The following is a 23,969-nucleotide window of genomic DNA, read 5'->3' as shown; positions in this document are numbered from 1 at the left end:
ACCCCACGCACACTGTCCCTGGCCGGCTTTGCAAAGTGTTTTCTCTGATACTCTGCTGCATTTTAGGGTAAAACATGAGTGTAATAAAGCAGCCGATGTCTGATTCATGCTGCCTGTATTTCGGTCTCATTAATCTATGGTCACGCTCCCTTTAATTTAGAGGCATAGCAGGGAACGCATTTAGTTGTGCGAATTGTTCCTCTCTTGCCCCTCACCATACCTTTGGTGATTATTACCTTTTATTGCCAGGACTGACTCAGTTGTAACAATGGAGTCCCTATGTTCTTTTCCACAGTGATATGGAACCCTTATCTATGACGTGCCTTTATTTATGTAGTAATCTATCCCATTGGTCAGGATTCACCACCCATTGAGATTACTAGACATTGTTGTGTTTCTTACTGTTTGGACAGATGGGTTCTCTACTACTGGACAACCAGGGCTGTGGAGTTGGAGTCTGTGTCCATTTTGGTGGAGTTGGTATAAAATACTCAGACTCCTAAAATATATAATAAATTGGGTACAGTAGTACAATGCAGGATGTGCTACAAATGTTTCCAGAATAATTTGGGAAAGTTATGAAATGTCCTATTTCTGATCTAAGGGTCTCGGCTTTTACTTGAGATGAATCTGTGCTGCACTTTATGTACACGCTCAGTAGTGAAGCAGTACTGTGGGGTTTGAGTTGGTCGTTTTGGCTTACCAACTCCACAGCCATGTAGACAACCCTTTATTTATTGTCCCAGTGTTCTGCATAAAGAAAAATGTATACTTTTAAACCATGTCACGTAACCACTGCAGCCAATCACCAGACCGTCACAGCCACTGCAAAAAGCGGTTTGGTGGGGGTTTTGAACCCCCTGATTCTGTCATCAATATCTAGGTAGTGGATGCCCACTTTAAAAGGAACTAGTGAAGTATGAGGTCTTATTCAGATAATAATTGGGCAGTTGCTACCTACAATAGGTAGTCGCTCTTATGAGAGTTTTCTTTCTGGAGAGCGTTAATTTGTATGTTTGCCCCATTAATCATTACCGATACAACTCCATACTTCACTAGTTTCCTTAAAGGGAAACTAGTGATCAGTCCTAGTACAAAAATAAGACGAATACCTGTTTTTGTAATAATCTGATCGGAGATTAAAGTGCCGAAAAATCAAGCTTTGAAGAAATATACAAATTAGCTTGAAAGTCCATTGGGGGTATGGTTGGTACACTCCATGTATTTTCACGCCTAATTTGCATGAAAACTTGATTCATCAGTGTTGACACTTTGTATTAATAAGATGGGTATCCTTTTCCCTGTTGTGGTAGGATTTATACAGCCATACAGAAATTCAGCAATAAGGTTGCCCTATCAGGTACCTTATGTGCATCCATCTGCCTAGCCCCTTCCCAAAATATAAGAAAAAATACTACATGGCCAAAAAATATAATGCAGCTTTTGTAAAGTGTCTAGAGAAATGTTAAGGTACTGAGGCCACCAAATTTATTACGACACAGGAGAGAAATTGGCAGCAATCTGCTCCCGCTATGATGAAGGCTGTTTTTGAATAAAGCTCTTTGACAGGGATGAAAATAAATCAGCTGCAGTTACTGGATGTGTCGTCTGAGCGAAACATCAGGATGGTATATGGTTCATGCAAATAAGAACGCCATGAAGCTGGAGCTGCTTGAATTAAAGATGGTCTGTGCAGAGCGCGGCAGTACATTATTAATCAGCTGAAATCATTTCTCTTTTGCGTGTAATTATGTTTCCTTTAGAGAGAATCTCTTTGTCGTCCAACTTTCTTTTTTTTTTTCCCTACCACCCAGGTACCTTTCCAAGTGCTGCCGGGCGAGAGCGTGGAGTATTTAGGAAGTGCAAATGATGCGGTCATAGCAGTCTCCAACTACAGGCTGCACATCAAGTTCAAGGACTCTGTCATCAATGTAAGTTATCGTCAGGGTGGAGGAGGCCCGTAAGGTTTAATTCAGATGCCACTAATTTGTGGCCAAAATTTTTGAATATGAAAATCGGAAACGCACAGATTTCTGCAGACCTCATTCCAATATTTGGGACAATCGCAAACACTTCTGCAACAAGTCTGCAGCTTGTGAATCCACCGTAATTGTCCAAGGGATAAAAATAACTTTGCAGCAAAAGGTTCTCAGTCTCTTCAGTAATTGCTCTTTGATTCGTATGTTGTCTATGGAATTCTGTTTCTCCAAATCCTTAGTAAATCGGGGCCATAGTTTGTTGACCCTTGCTTGACATTTGGATTAATGAATATTTAATGAGGTAATCCCATGAACAGCATATATCAACTTTCCAAAGGATTATACATTCCACCCCTCACCCACCGCCACCTCCCTTTCCCACCGATCACGAGATCAGAGGTTATAAAGTGCTCTGTATGAATGGTACAGTAGTGAGCATGTGCGACCACTGCTACACTTACTGTCTATAGGAGTGGTGGTCATGCATGCTCACCACTGGTCTGTTCACACAGGGGACTTTGGGGATCCCAAAGTTTGTACCCCCAGCAATCATGCCCTTATCGTCTATCCTGTTGATAGGTGGTGTATGATTTAGACCACCCTCTAATGAATAAACATTAGTGATGAGCGCAAGTGCTTTGTTACTTGAGTTTGCCTAAGGTGCTCGGATATGCAGAGTATCGCAGGTGCTCGATTGAGATGTTCAAGTCCCTGCGCCCACATGTTTCACCACTGTTAGACAGCCACAATTTGCCAGGCAATCCCCTAACGTTTTGTGGCTGTCTAACAGTGGTGAAACGTGGGCATGGGGACGTGAACATGTCATTCGAGCACCCGCGATACTCGGTGCATACCCGAGCACTTGCGCTCATCACTACTAAACATCATTTGATAAGGTTTTCATACTGGTTCTTTGCCTCTGATAAAGGGCTGCTTGCGTTTTTCTGCAGCCACAATATAGGGACTCTGCTTTCATTGATTTAGTATCCTTAGCTTGACCCTTTTTTAAGGAGTTTTTCTTATGAAGACCCCAGTGCACTAAAAGGTCACATAGACCTCAAAGGGAGGTCTCTGCTCAGGACACCCTCCTTAATGAGCCAGAATGGAGAGCCTCTCTAATACAATGGCGACTTCAGTCTGCTGCTTGAATAATTTGATGACCATTCAGATGACCATGTAATGCTACATTTCCTCAGTAGGGGGTGCTGCAGGGAAAATACCTGGCTGGCCTCGCAGGTGTGATCCACTCCATTATGAATGGGGTTTTTATCTTCTGGGACTTTATTTAGAGTGTGTCCTGTATATATTCAGGGCATCTATGTATTCCCTCATGTGTACCAGTCTCTTTAGGTTTGTATTCCTTCAGACAGGTATAGTCGTCTCCTCATACACAGTTAATAAATGACAATAAGTGAAAGGTGGGCTGCTTGTCATATAGATCATGTCTGATCCTGTACTACAGTGTTTCCAGAACTCCAGTCCTCACGGCCCCCAACAGATCACGTTTTCAGGATGTCCGTAGTATTGCCCAGGTGATGGAATTATCATCAAGACATCAGAAACTGTGCAATACTAAGGAAATCCTGAAACCGCCATCTGTGTGGGAGACACTGAACAGGATAGACCGTATATATGACACAATACTACATTTCTGATGTTTTTTTCCAGGTGCCTTTAAGGATGATTGAGACTGTGGAGAGTCGTGATATGTTCCAGCTGCAGATTATATGCAAGGACTCCAAAGTGGTCAGGTAAAGCTGGTTCTGTATCCTCTAGAATTTCCATTCTGCATGAAGTCTACAAGGCTGCTGTTACCTGCTGCTTTGTATCTAGATGCTCATGGTTTGTTGTCATGCATGTTCAGATGTTGAGTTTACGGAAATATTAGCGGCTTTCTCCTACTTCCAACACATGAGCTAAGTTTTATGCCGATACTAGTTTTTATAACACAGGACCCCACCTAGTGAATAGTGAAAACCCATTTCTGTGGGGTTCAGTACGTGCTGCTTAAATCCTCTTCAGCAGTCAGTATCCACTCAATGATTTCGGCAGGCAGCCACATTGATGTCCTTATTTGAAGGAGCCTTCCATCCATCATTTATCAGCAACCATTCTCTTGCCTGTGTCATTACCGCCAATAGACCTGTATAGGCCGGCCATGCACTTGCTTGGCCACCTCTCCATACAACTCCTCTCCTATTCCCATGCCTTCTGCATCATTCAGCAACTATTACAATAAAGAAGATTCTCATATTTTTTTAGATGTCACTTTTCCACCTTCAAACAATGTCAGGAGTGGCTAAAGAGGCTGAGCAGAGCCTCGGCTCGTCCAACCAAACAAGAAGATCTGTTTGCGTTTGCCTACCATGCCTGGTGTCAGGGGATCTGCACAGATGATGAAGAGCACAATGTCCACCTCTGTCGTCCAGGTGAGCTGCATCTCTGCTACTACAAGTTGGGGGAAATTGCTGTTGATGGCATTCAGGCAAGGGTATTTCCTTTTCATAGAATCCATTAGTTGTCCCGCTTTATGGAGAAAAATGTGTAAAAACTACTATGATATGATGAAGTGTCAAAGAAAAACAGCCTGCTTTGCTCTTTTCTATGGCGATCTAGCTGCAGGGCTACCGGTCTTTATTTACAAGGGGCTGGCACGAAATTGCTGAAGCTAATCTTGAGACTTAAGAAGTTGCGTGCCATATTACCAGCGATACTGCCTCAATGCCAGTTATATGGCACATGGCTGCTAAAGCCTACGATAAGTTGTAGTGGTCAAGTGCAGGCTACTTGTAGACTAAAACCAATGACCGCTTCTTCACTGAATGACCGGGGAGAGAGAGGACTAGATTTTATTCTATCACATCAGCGTTGGTCTTAGCAGTCGCAATAAAATCTGAAATCTCTACCACTGTAAAGGTCCATTATCTGTCTGGTGAGTCCCTCGTGTACAATGTTGTGATTGGCTTATTTTCAGGTGACCATGTGAAGGATCGCTTCCAGATGGAGCTGTTGCGGATGGGTTTTGATATGCAGAATGCCTGGCGAGTGTCTGACATCAACCACAACTACAAGTGAGGAATTACATCCATACATCATGCTTAGTTAAATGTTAACACTTTTTTTTCTCCCTATGTTTTGGCACATGTTACACCAATTTAATTTAGAGTGCTAACCCCCCTGTAATTATCATTGGCACCACGGAGGGGAAGGAATGTGCTGCAGGCTCAGACTCGCACATAAAGGGGACATTTAGGAAAAATGGTTAGGAGGAAAAGAAATGCTGTGGATTTTGGCAAAAGATCAATTTGCTGCGTGACATTTCGTTTAAACATCAGTATAAAAATCTGAATCTGATTGTTGCTGAAGTTTCCCTCCAGTTTGTTTATATTGGAAGCTTATATATATTTGTCCTCTGTATTAATAGACAGAAATGCTATATGCATCATGTAATCTATAGACCAGCACATACCTTTTTAAGAAATTGATGAATTGTACAGCCATACTTCCACGTAGCATAAGGGCGCTTTTGCCACGGAAAAAAAACACCGCTTTTTTTCTTCAGGATCAGCAGAGTGAATGAAATTTCTAAAACCTCAAGCACAGCTTTGTTTGTTTGTAGTGTATAGTATATGTAGTGTAGATTATTCGGACCAATATGTTTAACCAATGGTGATACATTTTTATTGATTGATCTTTAGACTGTGTCCAAGTTATCCACAGAAACTGCTGGTTCCCGTCTGGATCACGGACAAGGAGCTCGAGAATGTTTCTTCTTTCAGATCGTGGAAAAGGATTCCTGTCGTGGTGTACAGGTAAAACTAAAGGCCGCATCTTATTTGGAAGCCAAAACCAGGAGTGGAACAATCAGAGAAAAAGTAGAATAGAAACACGTCACCACTTCTGTATTATCACCTATGCCTGGTTTTGTCTTACAAATACTGAGGTAAAATGCTGACCGAATTCTGAACGTGTGAACGTGGCCTAACAGTCATGGTAAATCTGTGTGTAAGGAATAGTTCTCGTGAAAATGTTGATTATGTAATGACGTGTATCTTACTATTCGGCTTACCAGTGTAGAGAGACTTATTGAAAGTAGGTTGATGCTCAAGTTGCTGCTTGGTTTTTCCAGCTGTAGACACGGACCTTGCCACAGCTTACATGTCTAGCTGGACACTACTTTCCCTAGCAAAACTGGTGCTTGTAGCCAGGACAACTCCCTTCAAACTTTTTTAACCTTTTCGGGGAGATGTAGTTTTTTCTTTTTTTTTTTTTTAATCAATTACATTGATAATTGATTAAAGATTGATAAACAACTATCAATTATTACATTGAAAAATATTTATTATAAATATCAATGATATTTATCAATTTATTTCTCTATTGAGTGGAGTCTCTCTCCTGAGCTTTTGAAGAAGGAACCCCATGTTTTTGAGAGTTTCTGCTGAATAAAAAAACAAAACTTTTTGAACATTCCTTTAGATTCCCTTTTCCAGGGGCTATACAAGTGGATGGTCTTTGTTTATATAGCATCTTTTACAAAAAGTAAAGGAGGCAATAGTATTTCTCTACAATGTCATGTGAGTGAAGGGAATGTCCTTTATAAGTGTTTGACGACCATATCTAGTCCTCATACACCGTTACTTTGTCTTGTAGACATACAAGGACAGGCGCAGTGATTGCACGGTGTAGTCAACCAGAGATCAGCTGGTGGGGCTGGCGCAATGCCGATGATGAGTATCTGGTGACTTCCATAGCAAAGGCCTGTGCCCTGAATCCAGGCGGACGTGCTGCTGCTGCAAACTTCAGCAAAAGTAGCAATGATGGAAATGAAAATGGAGACACAGACTTTGGTAAGAAACTGAATTACGTTACCAACACCTAATTCTTCAGTTTTTTTTGCTATTGATGAAAGGTTGACAGCTTTGATTGCTCCTTACAGACTCTTCTCTTACTGCCTGTCCTGGTATTGAAGGGAGCGGGGCACCTCAGAAGCTCTTAATCCTGGATGCAAGATCTTACACTGCTGCTGTTGCAAACAGAGCCAAAGGTGGAGGCTGCGAGTGTGAAGGTAACTGAATGAAATAAATCTCTGCACTGGATAGGTTTAGATGGGTGAGCGAAGGCTCCTTTTTGAAGAGCTGAAGGCAATCATCCGACAAACAAAACACTTGTTCTTCCATTGATTTGGATCATTCTTGCCAGCACCATGTGCTGTGTACGTGCTGCCGATAACCAGGATATTCTACGTTCCTAGAACGATCAAATTAACAATTGTTCTTTGCACACAGAATTCTAATTTGCCTTTCTAAACAAGCCATAACAGGTTGAGTTATAGGAGCCATTTCTGATTGAGAGCTTGGTGTCTGGCGTCCATGCTTTGCAGAGAAGTGGCCATGCACAGTCACTCTCCATGGTGTCATTCAGACACTGCACAGCAGACTATATATTACGAGGAGACTTCTAAGTTCAGAGAAGGGTGGAGATGGCATGCTTCACAGGGAACACCCACGGAGCTCAGAGCTTGTAGTTATGTGAAAGAATGTCTATAACTAGAGAGAGGTAGGGGAAAATATATTTATGTAATTTGTGTGTGACATACCCATACACATACATTTATTACTAGCAAGTAAGGAATTCAGCACTCGAATTGCAGTGAATGAAAGCAAATTCTTTTTAATGGCAATCCAATTGGTTAACGCTTCGATCTTGGCAATTAGACCTTCTTCAGAACAATTGAATTTCTAACAGAACAGAAGGTGCTCGTAAGCTTTAAAGCTACATAATGGTTAGCTCTCAGTAGAACACTAGTTGTCTGATTAGCCAAAGTAATCTTATTATATTAAACAGTATTGAAGGTTTCCTGCAGACAACACTGGTTAATGTCCTACAAATCGGATACAGCTGAAACCCCTATTAGAACTGGGATGTGATAAAGTGGATATCCAGACATGTCTGGAAAATTCCCAGGATGTGTCAAGAATGGGGGTCACCCGGGTTGGGTTATAATTGCCTTAGCACTGCTCACTGCCAATAGAGATGTGAAGGAGACTGGATAACCCCTTTTTAAAGATCTTTTTTATTTTTGAACTTTTCTGCATTTTTACCTCATTTGAAAATATTAAAATGTATTATATTGTTCTTTTGCATTGTAGAGTACTATCCTAATTGTGAAGTTGCATTTATGGGAATGGCAAATATTCACTCCATCCGGAATAGCTTTCAGTATTTACGAGCCGTGTGCAACCAAGTGCCTGATCCAGGAAAGTAAGTTTTTCTTTTGGAATTTAGTTGTAATGTATTAGTGGAACTTTTTTTTTTTTTTTACTCTAGTCAATGGGGCGACCGTTAAATGACCACTGATTGGCAAATGTGTAGCTAATTGTTGGTCGTTTGATCGCCTGTTTAGACAGGCGGCTGCACTTCCCCTGCACTTCCGATCAGTAATAGATTGTGTGCATACAAGGTCATTGTTGAACCAGAGGTTTTTGTGGATAACTGCAATCGTAAAAAAAACATTTTTTTCCCAGGGAACAAGTGTTCTGCTTGTTCATTGGGTGACTGGCGGGCAGTTTAACCTGGCTGATTTTGATGAATCCGGCATTCCTAAGAACTTTCATTCACAATAATCGCCCAATGTAAATGCACCATAACTGCCCTCTGAACTGTAGGGGTAAACGTCTAATATTATATTCATCTTTTATTGTATGTTCTTAGCCAGTAGTCCATTAAATTTAAGACCTTAATCTTAGTAAATCCTAATCCACTTGATAAAAAAGGCTCCACTGCCCTATTGGCTCAAATCAACAGTTCCCTGCACTGTGGGCGGCCAAGGCAGATGAGGTTTTGTGGGGAAACGCCAGGACTGCGATGCATGCAGAGGATGGACATTAATTGAAAAGTGTTGTTTCCATTTAGACAGTAACATATAACCAGGACCATTTAAAGGCTAATTGACATGACTGCATACAGACTTTTTATTTCTGGGCCTCAAGTGCTGGCTGACGAGATCTCTTGACCCAAGTTAGTCTATAAGGTTGTTGATTTAGGTTGAAAGATCCATGGTCAGGCCAGGACTTGTGGCAGTAACTCGGGTGAGAAAATACAGCTGGTATGCAAAAGTGTAAATGTAGCCTAAAATTAAAGAGGTTGTCTACTGTTTTAACATTGATGACATATCTTTAGGATCGGTCATCAATGTCTGATCGCTGGGGGTGCGACACCCAGCACCACTACTGATCAGCTGTTCTCGGTGCCGGCGGCGGCCGGAAGTGCTGAGTTACAGAGCTGTTCCATCTGATAGTGGCCACTGCCATGTACTACACATTCACCCCTTTATTGATTTGAGTAGGTGGCAGATGTGCAGTACCCAACTGCACCCACTATCAGTAGGGGGAGTAGCTCTGTAACCGAGCACTTCCGGCCGACATTGATAACAGCTGATCGGCAGGGGGTGCCAAGTGTCACACATTCACCAATCAGATATTGATGACCTATCCCAAAGATAGGTCATCAATTTTAAAGTAGTGCACAACCTCTTTAAATTAGACTTTAACATATATATGGGTTTTTTATTTCCTCATGATCCTTAGCCTGATCATTTTTTCATTTCCATTGACTAATACCATTGTCCTGATCTTTCCCTCTCAAGATGACAGCTGTCTGATTGTGAGATCCTTTGTGTGTTTTGTAGCTGGCTATCAGCATTGGAAAGCACTAAGTGGCTGCAGCACCTCTCTGTCATGCTGAAAGCTGCCACTGTTGTGGCCAACGCAGTGGATCGAGAAGAGCGTCCGGTGCTGGTTCACTGCTCCGATGGCTGGGACAGGACCCCACAGATTGTATCCCTGGCAAAGCTTCTACTGGATCCATATTACCGAACACTGGAGGTGAGCCGTTTTGCCAACGCAGAAATATTTTAGTCTGCATTTTGCAGTGTTAATCATAGTAGGGGTTTTTGCCTGTTTTTTAGGGATTCCAGGTTTTGGTTGAGACAGACTGGCTAGATTATGGACATAAGTTTGGGGATCGTTGCGGTCATCAGGAAAATGCTGAAGATCAGAATGAGCAATGTCCGGTCTTCTTACAGTGGCTAGACTGCGTCCACCAGCTTCTCCATCAGTTTCCTTGTCACTTTGAATTCAACCATACCTTCTTGGTAATAAGTCACTTTGCATTAATCAATTTTTTTTCTTTAATAAATTAGCTTTTTTTTTTTTTTTTTTTTTTTTTCTTAATCAGTGCTCAGTAGGTATACTGAAGAAAAAAGTACCATTGGTTATTGTGAATTTTAGGTCAATTAAAATGTTTAGGTAAATTCTTTAGCAATGCCATGTTATGTGACCCCAGGTGAAGCTGGTGCAGCACACTTACTCGTGTCTCTACGGAACGTTCCTCTCCAACAATCCATGCGAGCGAGAGACGCGGAACATCTACAAAAGAACCTGCTCTGTTTGGTCCCTATTAAGAACTGGCAACAAGAACTTTCACAATCTACTCTACATGCCTGGCGGTGAGATGGTAAGTCTACTGCAGGAACATATGCTGAAAAAAATACGTATTTTATCCAAAAGCTACAGAAATTTCCCAGAATCCAGGCTCATCAGCAGGGTCACAGATCAGTCTGTTATTGCTATACTAATGTATCTAATGCTATGATTTAAATAGTGCAACTTCTCCGTTGAGCCTGGTCTATCCTGTGTGATGTTCTGCAGCTTAGCTGGCGTACCTGTGTTATGTGGGTTGCTGTGCTGTCTGTCTTTTTTGCACGTGTACCTATCTATAACGCTGGTGTCACTAAGCCCATCATGTTTCATACAGTGCTGATGCTGTCCTATAATCACATTCATACAGAGCTGCTATTAGTTATATCTACGCCTATAGTAATTTTAGACAGTACTAGTTATCCTGTTATCTAAGGCTAGGCTCCCATACTGAGCGCTTTTAGTGGGGGGTTCCATCCAACTTTCCAAAAATAGGTTTCAGAAGGAACCCCTGACAGAGGCAGCCACTATGACGAGACAGATGTCACTTTGGTCCCGATTCATTAAGACTGATGTTGTTCTTGAGAGTTTTAATGAGAAGGCCATTGTGGTGCAAGATGATGGATTCATTAAGAGGCTCACACCACGTAATGAATCGGGTGCATCTTATCATTAGTCAAGAACTGAACTAAGATTTCTGGCGTACGGTACGCCATTTCTGGTCAGGAATTAGATGCTTGAGGGTTGCCCTGCCCCCGTTCTGCCCATGCTCCGCTGGCCAGGACTGGCATGAAAACCCCAAAAATTGTAACCTTTTTCACAACTTCACATTGCACAAAAATTTTGCAACTTTTTAAAGTGAATTAAGCCATTTTTCTGGCATGAATACTTTGATGAATTAGGGCCTTAATTCTCTTTCTGGCCCTAGTTCCAGGGGAGCCAGTCTTTTTGGGAATGGTCTACCACACCTGAAAAGATGGGCACCACCACAACGGAGTATGTTGGCTCAGTCTGCTTCATTATTGTGATTACCTCTGTGGGGTTTATCCATCTGAATCATATTTTTGGGGGAATTTGAATGGAACACCTGATGCAGTTCAGTGTAGAGAACAGTATGAATGTGAACTGGTCCTGAGCCTGTGATGTTATACTGTATTCTGAGCAGGTCTACCATAGCCTCCTGTGTGATGCTTAGCTGGTGTACTGAAGTACATTATGCAAAGTACTGAGCAGCTGAACATATGTATCATCAACTGTGCTGGTGAACCGGTATATCTGAGCCTATTGTGTGATAATGTTTGATGCGTCTGGGTATCCAATCACATAATTTGACATTTGTTCTTCAAAGCCATGATCTAATCCCTTCTTAATGTGATACAGTGCAGAAGAAGCGCACTATATAGTACTGTCATATGTGATACAGGATCTTCTGGTTCTACTACCTGGCAGCGGCTTTACCCAGTAGATCAGCAATTTGCTTACAATTCGTTATGCTGTGCAAATGACTATCAGGTTTTTTTTTTTTGTTTTTTTTTTTCATTTCTCAATAAAGAATTTCTAGGATAGAAAATAACTTTTGTCTCCCAAAACTACAACAGTTTAATAGACTGCAGATTAGCTCTCCTCTAGAAAAACATATATATTTTTTGTCTGTCCTGTAAGTCGGTGTCTGGCCCATAAGAGGCTTAAAACATGACTAAGGGTCTATAGCCAAACCAGAGTTTAATTCACAAGTCCTGTTCCAAAGCCCTCGGGTGGGTTGGATGTTGAGTGTGGATCAAAGAAGTCGGCTTTAAGTTTTCAAGACTATTGACATCCGGAAGTGAAGGAGAAATATATAGATAAATCTACACAAACCATTTTTCCTTGTTGAACAATTACGGCTCAGTTCACACTCAAGAAACAAATCAAAATGAAATGCATTACCATTGAGAATTGCAAACTCTACTTATGCAGCACTGTTAGTCATTGGATTATGTGGCCTTGTTGGGTGTCTTGATATGAGCATTTCGAGGGCGGCTTTGATATGACCAAACTGTAAACATTCTTGTTCGGTAGGTTCTGCACCCAGTGTGTCACGTCCGGGCTCTTCAGCTCTGGACAGCGGTATACATTCCTACATCTTCACCTTGTATGCCTATTGATGATGGAATGGAGCTCTACCTTTCTCCAGCTTCTCAAGGACAAGACTTTAATTCTCGATCTCTAGATAGGTATTAAGATTTTACTACCTCCCACTGCTTTCAATTTAAATGTTCTTTAAATTGTGATTTATGCCTGCTATGTCACTCCACTCGTGCTGCCCACTTTCTGCTAAATTACACAGAGGGCATATAGGAGGGAAAAATCTTGTAATTACAGAATTAATTTTTACCATATAGGACCTGTATACACAAAACGGTAAGATTTCTTCTTGATCCTTTTTTATTTTTCATTTAATTCTTTGCCATTTTTTATTCATCCAAGTCATCAAACTTAAAGTACATAAGCTTCAGTCTTGTCATACACATGGCACTGCAGCTAAAGGGAATATTTTACCAAAAACCTTTCTTTTGCTGAGCTGTACTGCCCAGCACTCCGGTATGGCTGGGATGGGCCTCCCTACGCCTCTAGGCCCAAGTGCAGCTGAACCGGCTGCAGATATGTCCGCCCCTGTATAAATCCCTCGCCATTCTCAGACTGTTTAGTGTTGCAAAGATGAGGTGCCGGTGTACTTATGTGAACACTGTAGCCAATCACTGGTCTGGTCTCACTGGCATACAGCCTGAGGCCGGTGCTTGGCTGCTGTGGTCACTTGGGTAGACTGGGATGTCGTCATGGTTTTGGGAAGCACTAGCAAGTACTGGATCTGTTATAATTATATGGTATTACCCCTTTTGGGCCATTTTTTTGTGTTTTGGTCTCTGAAACCTTTAAATATTTGTTTTTTTGGGGAAAAAAATATATAATTTTTTTTTTCCTCAATAGGATACCCAAAACACGCTCAATGGACAATCTTATCACTGCTTGTGATAATGGGGGAATGCTGACACGCACGTCTAGTGACCCTAACTTAAATAATCATCAAGTTAGCTTGGACTCTCGATGCAGCAATGATGAGGGTAGTGATACCGAATGTCAGGGTCCTCTGCTGCAAGCCGCAGACCTAAAGACCAAGGAAGAAGAGGCACCTGATGATCAAAACGTCGGCGGAGGTGACAAAGAAAATATGCCAGAAGTCACTGAAGCCCATAACAATAATGAGGTGACGCTTCATGGTAATTCTTCAGTTACGGACTCTCCAGACTTGAAATATGATGGTGAAAAACCTGATTTGGAAAATGGCATAGATACCCAAGAGCAGACTATAACAATATCTATCTCTGACCAGGATCCTACCTTGACGAAACCTCCGTCTCCAAACTTAGCGGGTGACATGTATGTCAATACCTCCTATAGAGATTTGACTAAATCTATCAAGATGGTAAAGGAAACATGTAGGACTGATAGGAGAGCCATCTCCCAATTACCGAGAAATGAGATTTCTTTTCTTGCGTCTAACTGGGAGAGCTTACAAGGAATGATGAAATCTGTACCTGTTGGAGAAAGTGGACTCCAGCGTCACTTGTCATATGAGTACTCTACAAGAAGCCTTCATAGCAAGCATGGAAGACATCCGGCTGCCTCTAGAGATGCAGCAAAGATCCCCTACAACTTCCCTGCCTCAATGCACTGTTCTGGCCCCTCAATGAGAAGCTTTAGAGGGTCCATAGCATCTCATAACAGGCCTCGATTCTTTCCTTTGGTGTGTCCTTCTCCTGCACCTCTTGTATATCAAGATGATGATGGTTTACCAATTCCCAATGATGTTGTGCAGCAGCGCCTGAGACAGATGGAAGCCAGCTATAAGCAAGAGGTTGACCTGCTGCGGAGGCAGGTGTGGGAATTGCAGCTCCAGCTAGAAATTCGACAGTATTGTGCTCCACCTCCGGAACCTGAGGCAGATTATGAAGATGATTTTGTGAGTACTTCATAATCGGTCCACACTTGGACTTTTTTTTATTTATTTTTCTTTATTTGGATCTCTGCAAATTCACAGTATTTCTACAGCAAAATCAAGATATTGCATGTTGTGTTGTGGAGTTCTGAAAGATTTTACCCCATACGTTGTAGCATTTTAGGAACATAATGAGAATTCTGCAATTTTTAGAAAATCTACAGCAAGTTAAAGGGGTATTCCCATCTCCAAGATCCTATCCTCATATGTAGTAGGTGTAATAATAATATTAGCAAATACCTAAAATTAGAAATGTACAGTTTTTCTGACTTGCAATGTCACTTACCTATGTGCAGGGCAGTGCAGAACCTTAGGTATCCATGGTTACGACCACTAGCTAACGAACGGTCAGTGTATCGGTGGTCATAACTATTGATGTCTAAGCTATTGCAATGCCCTGCACATGGGGTAAGTGACATAGCAAATCAGAAAAACTATACAACATTTATAATTGGAGGTATTTGCTAATATTATTATTACACCTACTACACATTGGGATAGGATCTTGGAGATGGGAATACCATTTAATTGCTGTGTGGGAGAGTATTCTGTAAACTGTGGATTTGCCATGTAAATTCCACACAGCCAATGGGCAGCAATGTCCTGCTTCACCCGGTGGTTTTTGGTTTTTGCTTCTGCCTTTGTGCAGAATTTAGACGTAAACCCTTAATGAAAGGATCATATTTTCCATCGCCTCAGTGTGCAATCCACTTTAAAAATATATGTACCAAAAAACCTCCTTCATTGAGAGTGAAGGTGGATGTGGAGAAGACAAGGGATGTTTGGAAAAAGTCTTATGACTGTGTGCTGTATTTATCCAGTATATACAGGTGCATCTCACTAAATTAGAATATCATCAAAAAGTTAATTTATTTCAGTTCTTCAATACAAAAAGTGAAACTCGTATATTATATAGAGTCATTACAAACAGAGTGATGAGAGACACCAGACCCAACAATGCAGACGAGCTGAAGGCTGCTATCAAAGCAACCTGGGCTTCCATGACACCTCAGCAGTGCCACAGGCTGATCGCCTCCATGCCACGCCGCATTGATGCAGTAATTGATGCAAAAGGAGCCCCGACCAAGTATTGAGTGCATTTACTGAACATACATTTCAGTAGGTCAAAACATTTTGGATTTTAAAAACATTTTTCAAGCTGTTATAAAGTATTCTAATTTACTGAGATAATGACTTTTGTGTTTTCATTGGCTGTAATCCATAATCATCAACATTAACAGAAATAAACACTTGAAATAGATCACTCTGCTTGTAATGACTGTATATAATATGAGTTTCACTTTTTGAATTGAAGAACTGAAATAAATTAACTTTTTGATGATATTCTAATTTAGTGAGATGCACTTGTACATAATTTTCTTTCCTACATTTCCACGACTTTGTTATATCAAATGATATATCCTTTAACTATAAACTTTTTTGGTAACAGACTTGCGTAAAAGAATCAGACAGCAGCGATATAGATGACCTGTATTCTGATAAAAGTGAAGACCGACTATCGGAGACCAGTTGGGAACCAGTAGATAAGAAAGATACTGAGGTAACTATGTTTTGGGTTAATACTGATGTACACACCATAAAATTTAGTATGAAAACGAATATACCCCAAACCATTAGTTTAAAAGGGTATTCCCATCTCCAAGATCCTATCCCAATATGCAATGGGATTATTATTATTTACCTTCAATTGGAAATGTAGTATGCTTCTTCTGATTCGCTGTGTCTCTTACCCCATGTGCAAGGCATTGCAGTAGCTTAGATATCCATGGTTACGAGCACTAACTGTCACTATAGGAGTGGTCGTAACCATGGATACCTAAGCTACTACAATGCCCTGCAGAAGGGGTAAGCGACATAGCGAATCAGGAGAACTATACTAAACTTGTAATTGGAGGTAGATCTTGGAGATGGGATACCCCTTTAACTCTTCCTGATATGAGACTGAGGGAAAGAAGAAAAAAAAAAAGTAAATCTGCAAGTTGGCTTGTTGCGAATAACCTGTTCATCTGCATCAAAATGCTTATATGGATTTCAGCCCCTCGATGACGTACGTGTACATAACTCATGGGTTGCCGATGCATGGAGTGAGCTCAGGAGCCATGGCAGCCGGAAGCATACCGAAGGTCCCCCCTCACCCACCATCCATGCTTTATAAATTGCCTTTTCTTCTTTATACTGCAATAGTGAGTTATTGCAGTGTATAGAACAAGCGATCAAACAATTATAATTTTAAGTTCTCTAAGAGAATAAAAAGGTAAAAGTGGGGAAAATTATCACTACCTCTTATCTCAGATCAAAAATAAAGAATTAAAAATATTAACCCTTTTGGTATCGCCGCATCAAAAGTCTGATCTATGAAAATATCAAATTAACGTGCATGGTAAGCAATATAAAGGGAATGAAATGGCGAAACTGTCAGTTTTTTTTTTTTTGGTCATAGCACCATTCTCAAAAAATTCAATAAAAAATCATATATACCCCAAAATGGTATCCATAAAAAGTGATTTCACCACGTGAAAACACAAGCCATCATACAGGTCCCTCGGACAAAAAATAAAAGCTAGATGCCATTTTATTTTATTTTTTAAATGTTAGAATAAGAAAAAAAAATAAGTCTGGCTTGCTGAAATTATACAGACCTGAAGAATAATTTTGCCAGATAACTTTTTTTACTTCAAAATGGCTTAAAAAAACAACCTAAAAAACTATAGCATAATTGCAGTTTCTTTCAGTATGCTATATGGTAAAGTGAATGGTGTCATTTGAATCTACAACTCATCCCACCAAATAAAAAGAAAACCCCAAAAAATTCTCAAAGTAAATACAGGCACTTCCAAAAAGATTAAAAAAAAAAAAAAAACCTACAGAGAAAAAGAAGCAAAATGCCCACTTAAAGTGAATAATCTTGAAGCAAAAAAGAACAATACAAGACATATATAAAAGGAGATAAAATGCAGAGTAACTGCACCAATCCGAAAAATGTGCAACAAAGACCTTCACAAAAATATGTTGTATATAACGTGCCATAGTGCAAAACAATCTGCACCTTAATGAGTACAAAAGATGGGAGTACAGTATGGTATAAGGTAAAAGTTCATGGTATAAAGTGCAAATGCAAAAAAGGTATATTTTAATAATCCCCCAAAGCTAAAGTTGCCACAAAAATAAAGTGCAAATGCAAACATCATATCAAATCATCTGGAAAAAAATACCAAATATACAAAAATAATTCACCAGGTATGTGTATCCAGGTGAATAAAGTGCAGTGCAAATAAATAAATCCATTCATAATCAAGTGTACTCCTGGGTTAAAAGATCACATGTAGTGCTTCTAATGCGACGTTGTCTCCATGAGACCAAATGGTCATGTCAAAGAATAAGGCTCGAGGCATCACAACAATAAAAAAGCATTATACAGCACTAGAATGAAACAGTAGATCAAACAACATAATGCAAAATATAAAGCGAGATCAATAAATGAGACCTGAATGGCGAGGCATCTGATGTGTATGGGGGTCTCCTCACTCTTTGGAGAGATACATCGGCCATTTTTAATTTAAACACTTGATCCTTTTCTTCCCTGTGGAGGAAAACTGCTGCTTTTTTCCCCTTCTCCCATGACAGCACCACCTGAGAGAGGGTATCCGCCCACCAAGGACAGGAACCTACTGAATAAAAAGGCGGTACCTCTCCTCCACATCAGTTTTTGGTTCCTGTCCCTGATGGGAGCCTCACCAGGTGGTACCTCACGTACCTGGATTATGGACGGTGCGGCCTGGAGGCCGTGGAAGCAGCAGATGGTCCCTGTTCCCAGCCCGTCTGGCTGCTGCCCGGGTCTGCGTGTGGGGAGGAGGTGCTGTTTTCCTTTGGATGCCTCCCCGCGTGCGCCGGGGCCTGCGGCCGGGTCTGCGCCTCGCAAAGATGAACTGAGCGCGCCGGCCGGCAGGTCTTCCGGGCTGCGCACGTGGGGGTCGCGTCGCACCCTGTGACGGAGCGCGCCGGAAGTCCGGGCTGCGCACGCGCGGGGTGCTGATGCGCCCTATCACGGAGTGCGCCGGAAACCGGGTCTGCGCATGCGCGGGTGGGAAGCTGTCATCCCGCTGCAAGCGCGCCGGGTGCCGCTGGGCTGCGCACGCGCAGAGGCAGGTGGATCTGCGGGTAGCGCGCCAGCTGGCTAAAATTTTTTAAAAAAAAAAGAAAAAAGAAAAAGAGAGATGAGCACGCTGCCGGAAGGGGAGGAGCCTAAAGGAGGTGGAGCCCTACTGCTTTTAAGGATGGGGAGCAATCAGGATGGCGGTCTCTGCATCCCCGCCATGATGAATGAGGAACCGCAGTCACCTGGGCAGCAGCTGTCACCGCCACAGGAAGTACAGCAGCAGCCACAGCCATCAAAGCAGCGCAAGCAGCTCAAACAAATGGAACGGGAATCTTCCCATCGACAAAGTCACAGCAGTGAGGGGCGTACGAGTTCCGGCAAGACTGGTCAGAAAAGACTTCGTCAGTCCACCTCCGCCAGATGGGAGCCCTCATGTGAACGGCAACCACCGCCTCCGGAGGCGAAGAAGTGTAGTGCTAAAAATAAAAACAGGGAGTGTGCTTTATGCAAAATCGGTCTTCCCACCTCCTATGCCAAAAACCTATGCTCAGACTGTATTCAGAAAACCATTGCAGAGGAGTCCCCCAGGTTTTCTTTAGAATTAAAGGATCTAATCCAGACAGAGGTCAGAGAGTCTTTAAGAGGCTTAACCTCACTCAAAAAGAAGAAGCGAAAACTAGTTTCTTCAGAATCAGAGGAATCAGTGGAGTCCCGTTTTACGAGAGAACTGCCTTCCTCCTCTAATCACTCCTCATCGTCATCGGAGTCTTCGGCGGGGGCTTAGACCAAAGGAGGAGACGCTCATTCCCGGTCAATGACAGGATTAAATCTCTGATAGAAAGGGAATGGAAGAAACCGGAGAGGAAGGGTCAGCTGCCGTCATCCTCCAAGCGGAGGTACCCCTTTGAGGATGAGGCTAAATGGGACAAAACCCCTAAGATTGACGTGGCCATTTCAAAATCTTCAAAAAAATCCACTCTGCCCTTTTGAGGATTTAGGAGCCTTAAAAGACCCGCTGGATTAAAAAGCGGAGTCCTTCCTTAAGCAAACCTGGGAGTCGTCAGCAGGGGCCCTTAAACCGGCAGTAGCAGTGACCTGCACTGCTAGATCTATGATGATCTGGCTTCAACAATTGGAAGACCAGATCAGGGGGAATGTGTCCAGGGAGAAAATTCTATCAGACCTTCCTCTTGTGCAGGGAGCGGCTGCATTCCTGGCAGATGCATCGGCAGATTCAGTTAGGCTGGCTGCCCGGTCTGCAAACCTCTCTAATGCAGCCCGTAGGGCGCTATGGCTCAAGAGCTGGCCAGGAGATGTGCAGTCAAAGTCTAAACTGTGCTCAATCCCTTGTGAGGGGGACTTCTTGTTCGGCAAAGGTCTAGATGACATCCTAGATAAAGCCGCAGACAAAAAACATGGATTTCCCACGGTGTCTGGTTCCCGATTTAACAGTTCCTTTCGGAAGAGAAAATACAGCCGCAGTAAAGCCCCCAGAGACCAAGGTAGCTGGGAAGACCGAAAGCCGTATAGCAGAGGCTTCATGTTTGCGGGTCCCTCCTCCGAGAATAAGAAAGCCCCTAAGTGACAGTTCCCCCCAGGTGGGAGGAAGATTGTCCCACTTCCTGCCTGCCTGGAAGAAAATTTCATCCAATTCTTGGATCTTAGGGATAATCAGGAGGGGGCTCACACTAGAGTTCAAGAGCAGGCCCAAGAACACTGTCAAAATATCAGCCCCCAGAGGTTTAGCGGAACAGATAGCCTTACAGCAGGAAGTTCTCTCTCTGCTCAGGAAAGGAGTTCTGGTGGAAACACCTGCACCCGAGCAAGGAAGAGGATTCTATTCGACCCTCTTCCTAATAAAGAAGCCGGACGGCTCCTTCAGGACCATTGCGAACTTAAAGAGACTGAACGACCATTTAATCTACAGGCCTTTCAAGATGGAAACAATAAAATCAGCCATAAAGATGTTATTTCCGGACTGTTTTATGTGCGTCCTCGATCTGAAGGACGCCTACTACCACGTCCCGATTTTGCCAGATCATCAACAGTTTCTAAGAGTAGCTGTACAATTCGGCAGGCACGTAAGGCATTTTCAGTTCGCAGCTCTTCCCTTTGGCATTTCCATGGCGCCGAGAGTCTTCACAAAAATCATTCTGGAGGTCACAGCGCACTTGAGGGAAAGAGATATTTTAGTCATCCCTTATCTGGACGACTTCTTAGTAGTGGGCAGATCAAGTCAACTCTGTGCTCTAGCCCTGGCGGACGTCATGGCCAGTCTAAGACGCCTAGGTTGGCTGTTAAATCTGGAGAAGTCAAGGCTGGAACCAAAGAGGGTTCAGTCTTTCCTGGGTCTCATTCTGGACTCGGAAAACCAAACCTGTCTTCTGCCAGAGGAAAAGAAACTGAAGATTAGATCCCTAACATCTCAGATTGTCAGCAATCCGACCATCACCCTGAGGAGTGCAATGTCTCTGTTGGGTACAATGACGTCTTGCATTCCGGCGGTTCAGTGGGTCCAGCACCATTCCAGATGTCTTCAACAGGAGATTCTGGCTGCGGACAGGCGGCTCAAAGGTCGCCTGAATGGGAAAATATCTCTTCCAGATGTTGTGATCAACTCCCTGGACTGGTGGACATCTCCGGTCAACCTATCTTTGGGGGTTCCTTGGACCTTCCAGGTGTCGGATACAATTACAACAGACGCAAGTGCGGAAGGTTGGGGAGCTCACCTAAGGAATCGTTCTGTACAAGGCCTCTGGTCGGACAGCGAGACAAGCCTCTCTTCCAACATGAAAGAGCTGTTGGCAGCCAGAAACGCGCTAAAAGAATTCAGTTCTGTTCTTCAGGGTCCTCACGTCAGGATAATGTCAGACAACAGATCAACAGTCGCCTACATCAATCATCAGAGGGGTACCAGATCTCTCCCTCTGATGTTAATAGCGGATCAGATCTTCAGGTTTGCCGAGAGTCGGCTGGTTACGCTCTCGGCACTGCATATAAAAGGGGAAGAGAACATAAAGGCCGATTTCTTGAGTCGTCACATCTTGAAACTAGGAGAGTGGGAGTTGAATCCAGACGTTTTTCAGCAGATTGTGGATCGGTGGGGACAGCCCCAGATAGATCTGTTTGCAAACAGACACAATCGGAAGACCGAAACCTTTTGCTCCCTGAATCCAAAAGAGGGGGCGTTTGCAGTGGACGCGCTGCAGATTCAGTGGGATTTCACTCTAGCTTATGCCTTTCCCCCTTTAGTACTGATCCCTACTATCCTGAGGAAGATCCGAGAGGAACGGGCGAGGGTTATATTGATCGCCCCGTTCTGGCCCAAGAGACCATGGTTCACTTGGATGAAGAGAATGTCCCAAGCAGATCCATGGGTTCTTCCGGACATCCCGGATCTCCTCAGGCAGGGCCCAGTCTGTCATCCCCAAAGAGCGGGCCTGCATTTGACGGCTTGGATTTTGAGAGGTCGCTATTGACGCAAAGGGGGTTTTCTCCAGATCTTGTTACTACCCTTCTAGCAAGTAGAAAGCCGATAACAACTAGAATCTATGGTAGAACCTGGGCTAAGTTCTTGTCTACCTCGGGTCAGTCTGCCAAAGGGAGGGTTCCTATTGAGGCCATACTAGAATTCCTCCAGAAGGGGTTAAACATGGGGCTAGCCACCAGTACTCTTAAGGTACAGGTATTGGCTCTGGGGTCACTGTATAATTATGACTTGGCAGCAAATAGATGGATCATTAGATTTATTAAAGCCTGTCATAGATCCAGACCTATTCCTGTTCCAAGAATGCCTCCTTGGGACCTTAATTTAGTTCTGGAAGCATTAACCAAACCTCCCTTCGAGCCCTTAGAGAAGGTTTCAGAAAAAATCTTAACTTTAAAGACTGCGCTATTGGTGGCCCTGACATCAGCTCGTAGAGTCAGTGACTTACACGCACTATCCATTAACCATCCATTCACTCAAGTATGTATGAATAGAGTAATCTTAAGACCAGACCCGGCCTATCTTCCAAAGGTAGCCTCCAAGTTCCATAGGACGCAAGTAATCACTCTCCCTTCTTTCTATCCTAATCCTAGGGATTCTGAGGAATATAAGCTTCACACCTTAGATGTTAGGAGGGTGTTAGTCCAGTATTTGGAAGTGACAAAAGCCTGGAGAAAGAGTGACGCTTTATTTATATCCTTTCAGGGGGCTAGGAAAGGACTTAAGGTTACAAGGGGGACCATAGCTAGATGGGTCAGGGATACTATTACCTTAGCCTACTCTTCTAGCAATCTGCCGGTTCCTGAGAACCTGAAGGCCCATTCCACCAGAGCGGTAGCTGCTTCCTGGGCTGAGAAGGCGGATGTGCCCATCGACATTATATGTAAGGCGGCAACTTGGTCATCCCCTGCTACATTTTACAAACATTACCGTCTTGACCTTTCCTCTTCTACTGATCTGTCCTTTGGTAGAAGGGTGTTGCAAGCGGTGATCCCTCCCTCTGGTATTTAATCTCTGAATCTCTCAGGTGGTGCTGTCATGGGAGAAGGGGAAAAGATCCTAGTTACTTACCGGTAACGGGATTTTACAGAGCCCATGACAGCACCCTATTAATTCCCTCCCCTTTATCACTGTGGTGTGCACTTTTTTTAAGGTGTTTAGTACATATGTTGAGGTGGTGGTTATGTATTAACCTGTCTTCGGAGGCCCTCTCATGCTCTGAAACAAAAAACTGATGCGGAGGAGAGGTACCGCCTTTTTATTCAGTAGGTTCCTGTCCTTGGTGGGCGGATACCCTCTCTCAGGTGGTGCTGTCATGGGCTCTGTAAAATCCCGTTACCGGTAAGTAACTAGGATCTTTCCCTTTTCTCCTTTACAAACACATGAAAACTCAGCCGAGACAAGCGTTTGTGTGGAAAAGAGCTGTCAGCTAAACGCTTCTTTGGCCAACAGCTCATGTGTATAGATACCTTTAAGTTGATCTAACCTAACAATCTGGGTGTTTTTTCTTTTCACTAAAAGGTCACAAGGTGGGTACCCGATCATATGGCTTCACATTGTTTCAACTGTGACACTGAATTCTGGTTGGCCAAACGAAGACATCACTGCAGGTATGTTATGATATGCCCACATGGCGTTCCATCCACATTTGCTGATCCATGGAGGCTGAAAGCATAAATCAGAGATGAGTGCATCCCTGGTCCATGGTTCGTGTTGGTGTTCTCTGGCCGTAGACAGGAGCTGCATGAATTACCATACACTCTGGGATCCCAGGCTCGACTTGTGACAGTTTGGGTAACCATATGTGCGCCTTTCACTATACCGAGAACGTCGCACCAAGCCGGCAAATCCTACGCCACGCCGGGAAACC

General features: G+C 43.0%; 1 protein-coding gene across 3 annotated transcripts in view; it reads left to right on the top strand.

Moving 5' to 3' along the window:
* MTMR4 (myotubularin related protein 4) overlaps positions 1 to 23,969 on the top strand; it is a 73,076-nt gene that overhangs the window by 43,788 nt on the left and 5,319 nt on the right. For all 3 annotated transcript variants that reach the window (XM_073667581.1, XM_073667579.1, XM_073667580.1), the window contains 15 exons: positions 1,815 to 1,931; positions 3,648 to 3,730; positions 4,242 to 4,408; positions 4,954 to 5,050; positions 5,678 to 5,791; positions 6,633 to 6,829; positions 6,919 to 7,047; positions 8,132 to 8,243; positions 9,670 to 9,865; positions 9,949 to 10,134; positions 10,326 to 10,496; positions 12,518 to 12,672; positions 13,427 to 14,459; positions 15,946 to 16,056; positions 23,621 to 23,709. In XM_073667581.1, the coding sequence (XP_073523682.1) occupies positions 1,815 to 1,931; positions 3,648 to 3,730; positions 4,242 to 4,408; positions 4,954 to 5,050; positions 5,678 to 5,791; positions 6,633 to 6,829; positions 6,919 to 7,047; positions 8,132 to 8,243; positions 9,670 to 9,865; positions 9,949 to 10,134; positions 10,326 to 10,496; positions 12,518 to 12,672; positions 13,427 to 14,459; positions 15,946 to 16,056; positions 23,621 to 23,709 (2,957 nt within the window). The remainder of the gene's footprint in view (positions 1 to 1,814; positions 1,932 to 3,647; positions 3,731 to 4,241; positions 4,409 to 4,953; positions 5,051 to 5,677; positions 5,792 to 6,632; positions 6,830 to 6,918; positions 7,048 to 8,131; positions 8,244 to 9,669; positions 9,866 to 9,948; positions 10,135 to 10,325; positions 10,497 to 12,517; positions 12,673 to 13,426; positions 14,460 to 15,945; positions 16,057 to 23,620; positions 23,710 to 23,969) is intronic.

Source organism: Phyllobates terribilis, unplaced genomic scaffold (assembly GCF_046119375.1).
Source record: "Phyllobates terribilis strain yellow unplaced genomic scaffold, ASM4611937v1 Scaffold_2__4_contigs__length_985480577, whole genome shotgun sequence".
NCBI classification, from domain to species: Eukaryota; Metazoa; Chordata; class Amphibia; order Anura; family Dendrobatidae; genus Phyllobates; species Phyllobates terribilis.
This window is presented reverse-complemented; position numbering and strand designations above follow the sequence as displayed.